The 16598-nt window shown below is 35.5% G+C and overlaps 1 protein-coding gene across 9 annotated transcripts; it reads right to left on the reverse strand.

The window, feature by feature from the left end:
• Window positions 1-337: 337 nt before the first annotated feature.
• LOC103469316 (nuclear GTPase SLIP-GC-like) lies at window positions 338-16425 on the reverse strand. 9 transcript variants are annotated; one of them, XM_081609998.1, is made up of 26 exons: window positions 16224-16425; window positions 16040-16096; window positions 15635-15903; window positions 15389-15518; window positions 14901-14982; window positions 14447-14559; window positions 14280-14327; window positions 14140-14169; window positions 13949-13973; window positions 13782-13859; window positions 13552-13645; window positions 12471-12684; window positions 12126-12374; window positions 11116-11322; window positions 10844-11019; window positions 10413-10506; window positions 10256-10337; window positions 9755-9876; window positions 8559-8735; window positions 8323-8474; window positions 8098-8215; window positions 7870-7978; window positions 7607-7740; window positions 7427-7508; window positions 7262-7339; window positions 6233-7162 (listed from the first exon to the last, which is right to left on the reverse strand). In XM_081609998.1, the coding sequence occupies exons 5-25, from the start codon at window positions 14965-14967 to the stop codon at window positions 7263-7265; spliced, it is 2448 nt and encodes an 815-aa protein (XP_081466124.1). In that variant the 5' UTR covers window positions 14968-14982; window positions 15389-15518; window positions 15635-15903; window positions 16040-16096; window positions 16224-16425; the 3' UTR covers window positions 6233-7162; window position 7262. The 9 variants fall into 9 exon arrangements, 8 of the variants coding, with proteins under 8 accessions (XP_081466124.1, XP_081466126.1, XP_081466121.1 ...); XR_014088635.1 differs by adding an exon at window positions 338-1141 and having other exon boundaries at window positions 1232-7162; window positions 14901-15903; XM_081610000.1 differs by lacking the exon at window positions 15389-15518.
• Window positions 16426-16598: the final 173 nt, after the last annotated feature.

Below are 16598 nucleotides of genomic sequence, written 5' to 3' on the forward strand. Positions count from 1 at the left end.
AAAGAAGCACCAAAAATGTTCATTAGGCCATAAATGAGCAACAAAATGGCATTAACCTGGGAATTACCTTTAACAGCTGGAATCTCTTTTTGAATTGGGTCCTTTGGTCCACATTTGGAATCAATGTGTCGATATCTCGATTTTCAAGACAATAAAGACTTTCCATGTCCATTTCTTCATCTGTAATCAAGAGATGCTGATATAATTTAAAGCTGCTGCAGAATCAAGCTTCATGAACATGGTACAAAAATCATTGCAAGATACGTCTGCTGCAGTTACTGAGGTTTGTTAATATCTAAAATGGGTGTACAGTAAACACTTGTTAAAAAAACTGCTAATTTTATTATTTGGGTAAATGGATCATGGACCATGCGATAAAAGTCAATAGGTTTCTATGAAAACATAATTATAAAATCACACATATTCAACTTGTGCCTAATGTTGAGGTTGGCAGTCAATCATATATAGCAACATAAAGACAACAACCACACACACACACACACACACACACACACACACACACACACACACACACACACACACACACACACACACACACACACACACACACGCACACACGCACACACGCACGCACACACACACACACGCACACACACACACACACACACACACCCACGCACACACACACACACACACACACACACACACACACACACACACACACACACACACTTCACCCTTAAAGGTTAATATTTGTGGTGCATCTCTATCCTAAAGAAAAATATAGAAACCTTCAGACATGTCACAAATTAAATATTAACATACTTGGAAAAACTAGGATTGAATTATGCCACTTGAGCTGACTAGTACATTATTACGAGAGAACGTAAAACCTACAGTGAGGGAATGCAAAGGTTTTGCAAGATAACACAAAAGAAAAAAAAAATCCTCCATGTCTCCTATGGAGATCCATAAACAGTTATGCACTACAGGAACAACTTTTATCTTGAGTACTTTAGTGACATCATATGAACATTTGCACAAATACATTATTCATGTTGTTTTTTTATCCAGCGACAATACAGTGCAATACTTTACCTTTAAATATTTCTATCAACTCACTCAGACCCCACTGGGTTAGTTTGTCACAAACAAAATCATCCATGACTAGGAACAGACACTGAAAGATAAATCATAATGATGGGATTTTATATATGTATTGTTCCAGCAAATAGGCATTTAGAGCTATGAAGTCATATGAGAAGCTCACCTTGTAAAGAAGAAAGTTATACTTCAGTCAGCAGGAAGAGAAGATAAAAAATTTTCAATTCTGAAGATTCAGTGAGATTTCTGAGGTAAAGTTGATTCCTCAAAGGTTTATAAACAAAATGGCAGAAAGCAAGAGTTAGAAAAGAAGAACAGGAAGGTGTGGTTTGTCAGGACTCAGAAAGACAAATGGGGAAATGTGGGCTGGTTGAAAAAAAGAGGGGTGGCAACACTGAGACGCTTCCACACTGTTAAACAGACTGTTAGCTTAACTAATTAAATTGGTTTAAGAAGTTATGTGTGCAGATTAATCAGTATTTCTTTGAAAAAAAGTATGTTTATCACTTAAATATGCACTAATTAAACTGACTATCTATTAAATTCCAACTAATTGATTAAATGTACTTATTTGAATAAACAAGTTAAATTCAAACTAAGATTCTTTTACTGATCCGTATTGCCCTTAATTGTCAAGATTTAATTTCCTTAGTTCACTGTCTCCTTTCTCTTTCGTTTCTTCCTCTGCTTGTGATAAACTCACGGTAACAGGTGCTGTCCAGTTTGAAAGACCACATCAACATCAAGCAGAGAAACCACTAGTCTCTGTTGGCACGCAACCAAAACTGTGAATCATTTCGCTCGGTTTGTTTCACTTCCCTATCAGTCTTGATGAGCTGCAGCAACAGATATTGTCATTAAATTTCTCAATACTTTGAAGAAACCCCACCCAAAATATTAAAAGGAAGTGGGGAACGTATTATTTACATTTCTTTTCGAAAACGAAACCGACTTCAAAGGAAAACAGTGAGAAAAGCCTGCCTTTCATCTAACATGATTTAATAGCTGGCATTGTTTCATAACACAGCAGCTTGTAAAACAAATCCTAACATGGTTACTGCCTGGCACTCTTATTTCTGTTGTACATTTGAAATTCACAGACCAGAGCAACATCATGTTTCCCATTCTAGCTCTCGTCTCAGTCATATTGTGAGTTTGAGCAAAGAGATTTACTGTTGTAAGGCTTGTCTCTGCCTGTATCAGTTTCACCCGGTGTGGAGGAAATGGTAAGCGACCCACTGTAACTATACATTAACTTTACTCATAGATCTCAGATATGAGTCAATGTCCCTTCAGTCCAGCTGAGGACATAATGCAACACTGTTCTGCACACACTCAATGTGTTGAAACAGGCAGAATTATGCACAGCTTCATCTATAAATCTAGAAGCTTAAGGTTAGCATGTTTGAGGCCAGGGATGAACTGGCCGTCTGATGTAACGGGCAACGCCTGGTTGGCTGCTGCCCAACCAGAGACTGCCAGAACTTAACCAATTTTTATCGACATAGATGGGCCTTTGATTGAGTTTCCTTGAAGGACATTGAGCTAATCCATTCCATCAGTCCTTCTTTGCTCGCTGAGTTGATAAATTTAGCAATTTCACCTGAGGGGAGTCGGAGAGAAGTGAGTGGATACGTGGCGGGTCTTGCCCATAAGAGCTGTGAGAACAAAGGCTAAAAAGAGCCAAAGTAGACGCAGAAACATGCACCAAATGCACACAAACTTTGACTGCAGGAGCAGATTCAGGGGATGTGTCAGAGGAGGATAATGAGAGAGACATGATCCAGGGACACGTCTCTCTCATTGACCTTTTCCTCAATCTCTCACAGATTGAGGAAGAGGTTAGATTAGCTGCTCTCAGCCTGTTAACCCTTGTGTTTACAAATGGGGTCCAACCGACCCCACACACCTTGTATCATTTGCTTCAGTCCTCGCACGCACAAGGGTTAAAATGGAGACAAAATCAACATTTCATGAAGGAAGGAGGGCAGTTTGAGTGAGTGAGTGAGTGAGTGAGTGAGTGAGTGAGTGAGTGAGTGAGTGAGTGAGTGAGTGAGTGAGTGAGTGAGTGAGTGAGTGAGTGAGTGAGTGAGTGAGTGAGTGAGTGAGTGAGTGAGTGAGTGAGTGAGTGAGTGAGTGAGGATAGCCTACACATAAACTAGCATGCAGGGAGTAGCACACTGAGATAACATAGGAACATAGGAATGGTGACGGTGCATGGAGTTGACACTAAACATGTTTTGGAATGTGTGATGACACTGATAATGATTAGTGAATTGAATCTGTAAAAAACGTGGCGAAAAAGACAGAAGAATCAGAAAACCGTCATAATTAATGCAATTAAATTTTAAAATGTTAAAACATGATTGGAGACATATCTTTACTAACTACTATCTGGGGAAGTTGTAGCCAACTTTTTTAATTGCTCAAAATAGGAAATAATTACAAGATTTAAACATCAATAAAACTTGAAACATGCATAATAATATTTTATTATAAAGTTATCAGGGATCCTTTATTTATGACTTTATATTTTTGTGTTTTTATGATATAAAGCACTTTGAGCTGCCTTGTTGCTGAAATGTGCTGTATTACACTCACTTTCCCTCTCAAGTAAGAAAGTGAGAGTGTTGGTTTTATAGCCTTTCAAATAATGTAGGTTTTACAGCTTACATTATCACAGTGTTTCTCAATTATTTTCTGTCGTACTCCACTAGGAATCATACTTTTTTTCGCCCGGTCCACAAAATGGGTATATAGACATCTCATATAGACATAATAATAGAGGTTTCATTGCATCACAGATAGTGATGTAATGTCACTGTAAAATAAAGCCCATTAAAAAGCTGACCAGATCATTTCCCTTCATGGATCTTCAAGGTGTTGTCACATTACGTTTTAACATGTCATCACTTGCACAACAGCAGGTAATAATGTACCAGCATTTTTTATTATTTGCTTTATCCCTAAAACTTTATCTGCTTTAGATGCTTTTTTGTAGACACATCCTGGAGTTTTTGGACCATTGTGAGCTCAGCTGAAACATCTAAAAACACATTTTTATTCTGCATACCTGAGACTAATTTTGATAAATTATTCATTTTATTTAAAGGGATAACAATTTTCTTGTCCTGTTATGACAGTCAGTTTTTAATCATTTTGCGTTTATGTAATATAACACATATGTGATAAAAACATCTTCTCTCCTACAGCTTCCCCTTCTCCCTCTAAAAAGAGTTCCTTTGTTTAAGTCTCAATGAACCTCATTTGCAAACCAAACGAGGTTCATATGACAGACTCTTTTACCTCCTTCTATAGTAAAGTGTGATTTGTTTGCCTGGTCACTTCAGGCAAATTAAGTGAATAAGGAGATTGACACATTTTAGGGAAATCTAGCCGGCCTCATTTCTGTTTCATCTGATCACAGGATTGAAACAGAAACTGCATTTCTTTTACAAATGTGTGTCTATATTTCAACTATGTTTCCATTGAATAAGAAAAGAAATTAAAATCACATGTGAAATAGCAGGCTCAAACAGTAAGTCATTAAAAATCCTGGCAGCGACCAATAGAAACGATTACATGAGATTATATTCAGTCAACGCTCATCATATATCAGCCAAGAGGAGATATTGGAATGACGAAACCCTTTATTTGGGAGTGGCAACAAAGGCGAAAAAGTACATACGTTTTTCAACTTTGAATTTTTAACCTTCACCAACTTTCATATTATGTTTGAAAACTACAGAATTACAGCACTCTTAATGTAAAGTTACGATATATATGATTTTGTTTCAACAGAAATACCCATGGCTTAGACATTTTTGCATGACTCTGAGAAATTTGAATGACTCTGAGACACTCCAGAGTTTTTGGAGCATTCTGGTTTCCCAACAGTATGTATATCCTGACGCATGTGTATTGATTACATACATGCATCAGGAAATGAAAAGTTATAACGAATTTGAAACACAAATCCACCACAGAAATTTAATGTTTCTGCTCAACACCTACAAAATTTCCATCTCATCTTATTTGATTGACAGTATTACTACAAATGCCAGGTGGTTTCTCAGCATTGTTAAAGACGTCCATGTGTCTTATCCCAAGTTTGTGATGTGAGAAATCAAAGACAAGGCAGCAAGTTAGAATCAACTAAACTTTAATAAAATGCAAAGATATCTTTGGAGATCCTAACAAAAAAAATACATAGAAGGATTCAGTCAGATCTGGTATACATTTTGATTACCTGCATTTATATAGATATAAGCCACAACTTAAACTGCACAACAATATTACGGCATTGCCTGCTTGCATAACTAATGATTTTGGTTACTTTCAATAGTTTCAGTTATGAATCACACTTCCCGTTTTGGTCAACTTGACCAGGACAGGAATGTGAGCACATAATATTCTACAAACAGCAGAGCCGGGCTGTGATATTATTGTGGCAGATCATAATCAGTTATTTAACCCTCCTGTTATGTTCGTTTCTGAGGTATAGCAATAATGTTCGTGGGTCAATTTGACCTAGGGAGTGTTTTATCATGCATTAGTGTCAGGAACCAAAAAATTCCTCCAAAAAATTTTTTTATCTGATTATTAACTCTAATACTAACCATCTCAATCAAAATTTGTGCAATTATGTTTTTTATTTCTCAGAAATTAAGGATTAATGACGACAACTTACTCAATTATTCATTTGGACATAAAAAATGGGATTTACATTTTTTATGTCCACTGAAAAAAACCTAGACACAAAAAAACAATAATTTCCTTGAAAGTGATCTTTGGTAAATTTTTTTATATTACATTTAATTTTTTTTTTCAAAGGGTGATCTTTATAATTGAATTTGAGACACACATACTGTTCCGGGTCAAATTGACCTGACCCGCCAATTAAAATCAAGATAAATGAGTCATGCAGAGAGTATTTATGTTTTCCTCCACTTCTACTGAGTGTCCACTCAGTGTGGGTGGAGTTTACCCACGGGAACAGAATAGGTTCCCGTCAAAAGTTGTATGAACACCTGCTTTCTCGCAGTTCATTGTGAAGTAAAGAGAGTAGGGAGAAAGTGGGTTTGTGTGTGTCTGCGTGTGTGTGTATGTGTGTGTGTGTGTGTGGTGTGTTGTGTTTGTGTGTGTGTGGTGAAATAAGGTTCATAGCTGTAAGGAAACAAACAGAATTGGACATTTTTAATCTTTTTTTGCACTTTAACTTGACTGCCGGGTCAAATTGACCCGAACAGTATCGATGTAACAAGTAGACCCAGGGGGGGCTGCAAATGTGTAAAATGAATAAATTTTCAATTTGTATGTAGAGTTCACCTATTAAGACAAATAGAAAAAGTTTCATGCAATAAAAATACTTTTACTAACTAACTATTTTTAAAATATTTTTAAACTTTGGTCAATTTGACCCGCAACATAATAGGAGGGTTAATACAAGCTTCAATACCTGCTGATTAACATATTGTAATAAAAGTCTAAATATAATCCCACAACATGCATTGGTTGCTTTGTCATAAGACCAATAAAATAATTTTTCTGTGAATTATTTTCTCTTCGCACAATCAGTGACTCATTATGCATGCAACATATAAAAAAAAAAGTTAAAAAGACAAACCTAAATATTGTTGGTCCAAGTATGCTCTTAGACTGTTGTCTTATTAAAAAACAAAATATGCTCAATTTCTTAACTTTCTTCAAAAAATGTTCTCAAAATATTTTAATTCAACAAGAACAACTGTACTCAGCTGAAAGGATATGAACAAATCTGCTTTTGAGTATTTGTGGCCCTACTTACTATGAAATTAACATTAGAGCAAAATAAAAGGCTAATAAAGATAAATATCGTTTAAACAAACATTAAACATTTAAAAAGAAATACATTTGTTTTGGAACATCTCATGCTAAAAAAATTACATATACATTAGCATAGCTACATTTTGTGCCATCTTCTGATAAACTTCTAAATCTTTGTGGCATGATGATGATCTTGGACTTTTTTAATTAGGAAAAATCTTCATCTTTGCAGTGCAGTCAGAAAATCAGGACCCATGTGTAACAGAATACTTGTAACATTGAATAAGTGCAGCTGTGAAAAGAAAGGCATTTATATAACTATTATAAATACTTGCATCCTTGACTCCTGAAAAAGTAAGAATTAATAGTAATAGCTGGAAACTTTACTTACTTTACTGCATTTTGTCCTTTGTGTTTCTCTTCAGTTCATCATATAGTTTCTCCACCATTTCAAGCTCAGCTGAAACATCTAAGTATTTTTAAATAGACATTTAGTATCTTATATACCCACATATAAACAGATTGATAAAAATTAGATAGAGGTCGGCTGATTCACCTGGAATTGAGTGGTCATCAGTCCTGAATGAGAGCTCCAAACATTCCTCCATGGTACTCTTCACCGTGTCCAGGATATCATCCTTAAGTCAGCAAAATAGTTTAGTAAATTAATTTTTACAATTTGAGTGTATGGTCAAAATTGGAACGAAATCTCTTTTAAATAAGATTTTAAACAAACCTCCAAGCTCTTGAGTTGAGTCAACATAACATCTTTAGCCTTGTCAAACATGGCATCCTTTGATTTTTTGACATGGGTTTCAATTGTTTCCCTGATGTTTTTCAATGTGTCAGCTTTTGAAAAACCAGCAGCCTCTGCAACCACAAGCCCCCAACCACACCAAAGAAAAAAATAGGAATAGGAAAAAACTAGGTTGAATATTTGTGCAATTATAAACATGAAGCATTTTAATGAAACATTTTACGTCATTTTAATGTCCGTACTCTTGTAGCACTCTTGCATGCTTTCCTCAATTGTTTTCGTTAAACTGTTGTACACTGTTTTCTTGCGATCACGAATCATTTTGTTCAACTCTGACTGAATCTTTTCTTCCTAAGAAAATCAGAAAAAATATATATATATTTTTATTACACAGAAGTATTCATCTATATTCATCTAAGCCAATTTAATATTTAAATAAGTTAAATATTGAGCATTCGGGTTTTGGTTACCTCTGTCTTCAGAAAGTTCAGCAGCAGGTCCACACCACTGTATTTCTTGTTTAGCTTTTCAGTGTCAAGTGAAAACTTGTTGATCACACCATTGAATGGACCATTTTTTCCTTTAGTTCTGAAAAATGAGACAGATTGTAATTATTTTAATGTATTGAACTAAATAATCTTGACATTTGAAGAAACTACTTTTATTGTAGCATCTCAATGCTTATAAGTTCTTACGGGAAGGTCTTTCTGAACTCCTCATCAATGCTATTAGCCAAGGGTAATGTAAGCTTCATGTTTAAATTAATTTCTGTCTTATTTTTGGGTTTGTACATGCCACCGTTTTGGACGACACATTTCAGTGTCCGCCAGGAGGCACGGCCGGACCGCTGACAAAAAAACAAACAAACAGTATTTCAATCACAAATTGCAGAAAATAAATAGTTGTTTATGTTTACTGTCACAATCCGTACTGAAGGATGCAGGACATTCTTCAAAGTTTTTTCACAGGAACTTTTGCTTTTTTCAACACCTTCATTCAAGCATTTTTTAAAAACTGAGTATGTCTCATCCAGTGATTTTCGGATTAGTTCAAGCTGAGAGTTTTTGTTTTTCTCAAGTTCATCATAGACATCTTCAGTTTTGCCATCCTAAAGCAAGGAAACAAAAAAACAATAATTAATCCAGTTAAAAACATTAAGGTTATCATTTTAATAAATGTCGGTTCTCATGAACATCCTCAGACTCTCCCATGGTAACTGGCGTTCAAAAAAACTGCTTTTTAGAATGGATGGACAGCCTTCACAAAGGTCCCCCTCAAGCGTCAAAGGTTTTCCCCTTTGACACTTCCATGATGCAATAATGTTTAAGTTTAGAACCACTGTCAATGCTGTTTAAGTGTGAAAAACTTTTTTGAATTTTAAAATAATGAAGTTACTTGTCTTTGTTCATGTATGTCCACTGTGTTAAGCTGTCATTTGAAAGTCCTCTGAATTCATACCTTTGAGTTTCTGTACTGCATCATGTCAGTACAGACATATACAGGCAAAAAGACAACTGAGAATAATACAAGTATTGTTAGTTAATAATTTCTGACTCCAAGGTGGTGTTCTGATCATTAATATTTAATGAATATCTGTAGACATCTATGAATGTTTCAAATAAAGTAGACTTCTTCCTAAAGTGTACAGCAGTAAAGCTGAACTTCCCAAAACACCTCTTAAAATTGCAGTCTGTTTAGTTTGACAAAGCCTGTGTTTTTGTTTTAGAAATGTTGTATGTGAAAAATAAATAATTGGCAGATGTGTCAATTAATGTAAGCGTGATTTAATTTTACAAGGTATGTTTTGTTGTAAAATAAATTTTGTCATGTGAAAAAAATGAAATTGCTAAACTTATGCCAAATTTCTCTTAAACCAGGTGATTGAAGAGCCATTAAAACCTCCACCTCTTGAAGATTCAATTCATTTACTAAATGCCATTAATCAACAATCAAAAAAATGACATGTTCATTGTCTGTGTCCAAAGGGTCAGCAATCATCCAGTTTGAGGAAGTTTAGCAGTTTAGCGGTTTCATTTTTTAAAAATATGCAATCCATTTGTTTCTCCTGAAATCTTACTTTCAGAAAATATTAATACCAAGATGAGAGTTTTTCTTCTGCAGACTTACCGTCCCTCTTAAACTGGTCCCTTGAATTAAAGAAAGAATCCCATAAGCTCCAGAAACATAGTTTAATGTTTCAGAGTGACAGTCATTCAGATCTTGCAAAACTTTCTGAAGCTTGGGTATTTCTGTAGAAACAAAATCATATTTATATCATGACTCTACATTAAGATTGCTGTAATTATGTAGCTTTCAAACATAATGTGAAAGCTGGCAATGGATCATGATATACTTCATTTATGCACACAAGAAAAAAAAAATCCAAGTTAAAAAAGTCTATTTGATGCCAAAAGTTCAAAGGTTTCACACCAGCACCAAAATGGCTCCTTCACACCTAAAAACTTGTCAGTGAATTAAGATTCTTTCATTAGTTTATAACTTGTTAAATTTGTCATACCTTGTGTGTAACCTCTATTAAAGAGAATGGTGCTACACATGTTTCAGTGCATAAATGTGGATTTAATTGGTAAAATATCAACACCAGAATTTCAGGAGGATGGAACATACCAGAGTGCTCTTTCAGTTCTCCTACCAGAAACTCCTTAGAGCTCACTGTGAACACTTCAAAATTATCTTCATTGAAGTGTTTCTGTAGAAAATTGATTGGTTATTAGGTTTATTTCTAGATATGGACAATGTTTTATTTTCTATAACCCTGGCTCACCTGCACATTGTATAGCTTTTGGAATTCAGCTTTGACTGCTACCTTGGTCCTCACGTTTCTGTCAAGTATCAGGTTCAGACGGTCTTCTGCTGTGCTGAAAGATAAATATTATTGTATGGAAATGGACATGTACAAGGACATTTACGTTTGGGAACTTCAATACAGAGACACATGGGACAAACAACTATGTGTGCACACTGACACTCTAAGAGCAGTTTAGAAAAACTAATTTCACCCAACAGTCATGTTTTGGGGTTGTGGGAGGATGCCAGAGTTTCCATAGAGAACCACACATGCACAGGTAGAAAAGACAAACTCCATACATAAAGTACCCCAGGTCAGGATCCTAACCCTGGACCTTATGGCTACAAGGCAAAAGGGGCAAATATGAAACTTTAATGTGGTCATTTTTAGCAAATTTCTTCACTTACTGACGTTGAAAATCTTCAAAATGGTCAGACTTGGTGCAGATAAAGTGAATGTTCTGGCACTCGCCACCGTTTCCCATGAGACTAGCAGTACGTTTCAAAATCTCCCAGCTTTCTTTTTCCGCTGCTGCTCGGGTGATACCAGCCACAATCCAAACGGTGGAACATTTTCCAACAATCTGAAATGTCACATATAGTTTAATAGCAAGTAATGTTTAAGAAAGGTGCTAACATGTTACAAGTTCCACTCATCACGATTTTCAACAAAAATGTACCTCCTTCCACATTTGATCTCTGCTCTTGTTACGGTCTCCATTTCCAGGAAGGTCCACCAGAGTAACATGCTGAAGAAGATCAATCTTTGGCGCTTTGACAGTCACACACTTCACCAAAGGCCAATACAACCTCTTAAGCTTTTTGCCTTCTTCTTGGTTTGAATCATTTTTTGTGTACTTGGCAATTCCTTCAGAGAGCATTTCAGCCTGGAAAAAACTTGATGGTTATGCTTTCATTGCAAAAAAAACAAAACACTGAACAAACCATATTTGTTCAGTTTGGTTTCTTGTGTGTAACACACACTAAATACTCAAATAAGGATACATAATTTGTCAGAGAATCACTAAGGGTCTCATGGGAATTTGGTTGTGCAATCAACATGTGTTTTGTGGATCTGGAGAAGGATAACAATCCCTGGAGAATTTTGTGGATGGTCTTATGTGGGTAGGTGTAAGATTTTATGTGCTCAAAGCAAAAACCCTGCTTGCCACCTTGGCATGGTATCAAAAATGTTCCCCAATGTATGTTGGACTACACCAGGACTGCCCCTTGTCTTCATTTGAGATTTTCTTGGAAAAGATCTGAAGGCATAATCATGAAATAGTAGGTGACCAGTTTCGGAACCTTAATTTATCCGTTTTGCTTGTTGAAGATTTTGTGGTTGTGTTGGCAGCTTCAGCTTTGTCTCCCTTAATGTAATGGAGAAAGAAGTCAAAAAGCTAAACTCTTGCTTATGTACTTTCCGACTATCTCATTGTAACTTGCAGTGTCATGACTCTGTCCATATGCATGATGCACTGTGCATAGGGCTCCAGTGCCTGGGGGCTCTATTTAAAGTTTAATTTGTGAAAAATTATCATAGAAATAAAAAAAATTATATATTAGGCTATATGGGAAATAAACAAAAAGAGACTATTATTTTTATTTAATATATTATATTTTATATTACTAAGACCAATTATATATTAATATGAAACACAGCGTTACAAGCAGAGTATATGTCACTTACTGAGTGAAAAGTCAAAGTTTTTGTTTTGGATTGAAGAAACTCTGGGATCTCTCTGAAGTTTTTGGGATCCATAAATTCCTCTGGTTTTGTTTGTTTCCTGTCCTCCCCATAAAGTGCTGACAACTTTTTTTCATAATCATCATCTTCATCATCATCATTGTCATGTTGACAACCATCTTCATCATCGTTTTCTTGATCCGCATGATCACAAAGATATTGCCACATTGACCACACCTCATCTTGCCATTCCTACAGAAGCAGAAACAATATTTAAGTTTGGTTTTGTGTGTGTAACACACACTGCATACTCAAATAAGGACAAATCATCTTTATAGTCTTGTGTACCTCTTTTGTGATAAACTCAATCTCTGCCTCATATTTGTCATCCATGTTTGCTTCGACTTTAATCATGACCGAGGTACAAGCGTCGAGATCTCCAATGGGCAGAAGGTTTGCTTTACCAATTACAGCATTAATCAAAGAACTCTTTCCAGCTCCAGTTTTACCAAAGACACCAACCATCTCCCTCTTGTCTAGGCTCAGTTTAGTGATTTCATTCCTGTTAAGAGCAAAAATAAATTTTAGAGTACGATATAGAACAATAAGCCTGTCTAAATTTAAACAGACAGGCTGACAAATATGTCATTTGTAACTTTTACAAATATGTGTCATTTTACACATATTTGTGTAAAATATATGTAAGTGCCTGGGGGCTCCATAAGTTTAATTTGTGAAAAATTATCAAAATAAAAAAATAATATATTAGGCTATATGGGAGATAAACAAAAAGAGATTATTTTTATTTAATATATTATATTTGAAATACTAAGACCATTCTTGTTATCTTTCTTCATTGGTTGTGTGATTCAGCCACTGAAAGCATCTCTGCTACATGTATCCACATTATGTATAGATATTAATCTGTACTGACTTCCATGTGTATTTAGATTCTCATTTGCAATAAAATCCAATCATTATTGTCATTACAAGTTCTTACATAGCTAAGCCTATAGTGCATCACTATGCAGTGAAGCATGATGGGCTTCCTACTCCCCCACTATGAGCTGAGCACTCTCAATAATAAAACAAAACAATATTTTATTTACTTTGGCTATTTGTGATGACTCAAGACGATGACAACTTAGTTGCATGTTTAATCAGAGTCTGCTTTATGTCCATGCAGGTGTAAGTATATATAAATAATTATTTTTGCACCATTTGCCAATATGTGTCTCCATGTAAAAACATATCAAAATCTTTGTTATTTGTGCCTCTTAGGCCACTCAAGTTCAAGTACCGTAATTACACAGGCAACATCTTTTAGAGTTCTTGTTATGGTTAACTCATAATAACTAATAATTCAAATGCAAGCCTGTTTCTAAAACATTTTGTGAGATTGCTGCATGAACAATAGAAAGATACTTACTTCAGGAAATTATTGAGCTTGTTGTTGTCCTGTTGGAGCAGTTTGCTATGGATGTGCACCATTAACTTTTGAACATCAGACAATATACTTGGTTCTGTCATTAAAAATAAACATTAGCAGAATTATAAATCCTCTGCCATGGCTTTTGTTTGACCAAAGATGTTCTGTGTTTGAGTTGACATGAGTGCTGTTGTCTTTGTGGCTAAGGAAGAAAATGAATGTTGCAATACCTGAAAACGGCACTGCTCCACGCTTTGCAGCTGGTTTCTCTTCACTGGACTCAAACTCAGGGTCCAGCTTTCTCTTTGCTAGTTAGAAAATCAAATTGCATTTGGGTTTACTTATCAACTTGTCTTATTAAAAAAATACTGTATAAGAAGATAGTATTGTTACTGACCTGTACCACTTGTTGAAGCTGAAAACTAAGAGAAAAAAAAACGATATTTGACTAAATCCAAGATTTTATTGACTTCAATTAATATTAATTTCTCTCAAAAAGACAAAAGAAATGCACATCTGTTTGTATTCTGCTAAAATAAATGTAGATTATTCTTGGAAAGATGAATAAAAAAATATCACTGTTCTTACTTCATTCAAGTAGCTCGAGGTTTCCATCTCCTATTTGCAAAGCAAGAAAAACCATCGTGTTAGGAAATAAAGGGCTAAGCAAAGCAAACACCATAGATTTAATATGTAATTTCTCACAAAATACCAAACATAAAACTTACTTCTGAGGGGACAAACTCTGTCTTCTGATTTTGCTTGTGTTGTTGTTGCTTTGAAGCATATTGTACAAACCAGAAGACAGTGTCAAATGTTATATTCTCAATACTGTTGATTGTGTGTAATCTCATAGTCGAAGAATTTGCATTAACTTTTGAGTGTTAACTTTTACCTTCAAAGCCTTGAGTCTCCTCTTGAATCGAACCCTTGGTCCAACTTTTGGAATCAAGTCCTTGATGTCTTCATCTTCCAGACCAAAGAAGCTTTCAGTGTCGATTTCTTGATCTGTAATAAAAAATATAGTCATTAATTCTTAATAAGAACATTGTTCTAAAGAGAACCCTTGTCTAACATAAATAATACACATTGATTAAAACACCATGCAGGTGATGATGCACAACTTCTGTTTAACTGCTAAGAATCAGCAGGTGAAAGACTTTCATGTGTGTGCTGTACTTATTTTAACTACTTCCTGGTTGTCACGCTTCCTTGTATTTACTGTAGCTCATCAAATTAAAAATGAAAAACAGCAGTAACATTTGTAACATGGATGTCTTTTTGGCTGTTTGTAGATCAGACATTATACATAAATTACAGTGCTTGCAACAAGAACACAAAAGATTTACCTTTAAATCTGTATATCCGGTTTCTTAGTCCCCATTGACATAGTTTGTCACGAACATAATCATCCATGATGAAAAAGAGAAGCTGCAATATAGTCAGGGTTCCACATTACATTAGGTGCATCAGTTATGCTGATAGATTAAAACTTAATTTAGTCAGAACAAGTTACTAGATTAAAACAAAATGGTTTTTTGGTTACCTTATCTCATTCTGTTCAAACACTTAGCTTGCTGAAATTAGTCTAATTAAATAAATGTTTTCTCAACTAAATTTTAATTCCTAGAAATCTTTTGCAACCATTATTTAAAAATTTACTGAGTTTTGGTTTTGAGCTAAGCTCATAATGAGCCAACAAAAGAAGGCTTCTTTATTTGTTTAAAAAAAATCTCAAGTGAAATAAGTGTAGCATTCAAGATGTCCTGCAGCGTCTGTACATCTCTAATATGTTCATAATAAACTCCTTATTTGCAGTATAAAAATAAAATCCTACCTGTTTTTGATGTTCAGAGCAAAACGAAAAAAGAAAAAGAAAAATATCCACAATAGTATGATATGAATTATGTGGCAGACTTTGAGACAAAGATGAAGAGTGATCACGCAGCTGTCATGTTGGGACTTAGCTTTCGAACCCACATGCAAGAACACAATCAGACAGGCGAGTAAAATACAATGATGGTTTATTGAAAGAACAGGAAGTAGATAGTGAATACTGGATCAGCGGACCGGGTCGTCTTACCGTCAACAGGAGACACAGAGTTAGGTGGAGATCAACGGTGATTTCCGGGGAATAACTGATGAGTGCTTACTTGGAAGGGAGGTGATGTGGACGGAGTGGAGCGTAGGCAGTGAGCTCGTAGGAGAGCGGTCAGGTAGCTCCACTAAAGGGGACGGCCTGGAACTAGGTCCGTCAGAGAAGTTCTCCGGGGGGTTCGGGCGTGGGTCTCCAGACCCGTCCCGAAGGACGCCACGGTTAGTGAATTGAATTGAATGATTAGTGAATTGAATCTGTAAAAAACGTGGCGAAAAAGACAGAAGAATCAGAAAACAGTCATAATTAATGCAATTAAATTTAAAAATGTTAAAACATGATTGGAGACATATCTTATTAAGAGAGGAAAAATTATTGTAAAACTTTAAAAACCTTTTGACTCGTTATATCCTCTCTATGCCCGGATTCAGAAAATGTTGTGCGCAAAGACTGAAATCATACAGAGACGACAGCGTCACAATAATCAGCATTTATTCAAGACAGATGAACACTATCACCAGAAAAGCTCATCATAAAACATCATAAACCTCAGAGCACAAACAACACATGAATTTACCTGAGAAAAACAAAAAAGACAAACGGATAGCAAAGACGTCTTTGGAGAATTGCAAGCGCAAATCTGATTTGTTACTCTGTGTGGAAAGTTTTATCTCCCTTTCTTTAATTTATTCAAATAAGGCGTATCTTTGCTCATCCAACCAGGACCTGTCTCTGACCCTCTCTCTACAGCCATTTGCTCCCATTGTCTAAGGAGAGCTTCTCTGAACTCCTGCTGGTTTATGGCCTTCACAGATCAGTGTGAAAAGCTGGAACTTCCTACTGATTGTTTCCCACACAGACAAAGGGCAGATCAGAGATCTTGGCAAACAATCTGCTTTAACTACAGTAAAATAAAGATCAATAGGCCAGAATAAGTTATAAATTTTAAAAC

The sequence above is a fragment of the Poecilia reticulata genome, chromosome 8, assembly GCF_904066995.2.
Source record: "Poecilia reticulata chromosome 8, P_reticulata-male-v2, whole genome shotgun sequence".
In the NCBI taxonomy this organism is placed as follows: domain Eukaryota; kingdom Metazoa; phylum Chordata; class Actinopteri; order Cyprinodontiformes; family Poeciliidae; genus Poecilia; species Poecilia reticulata.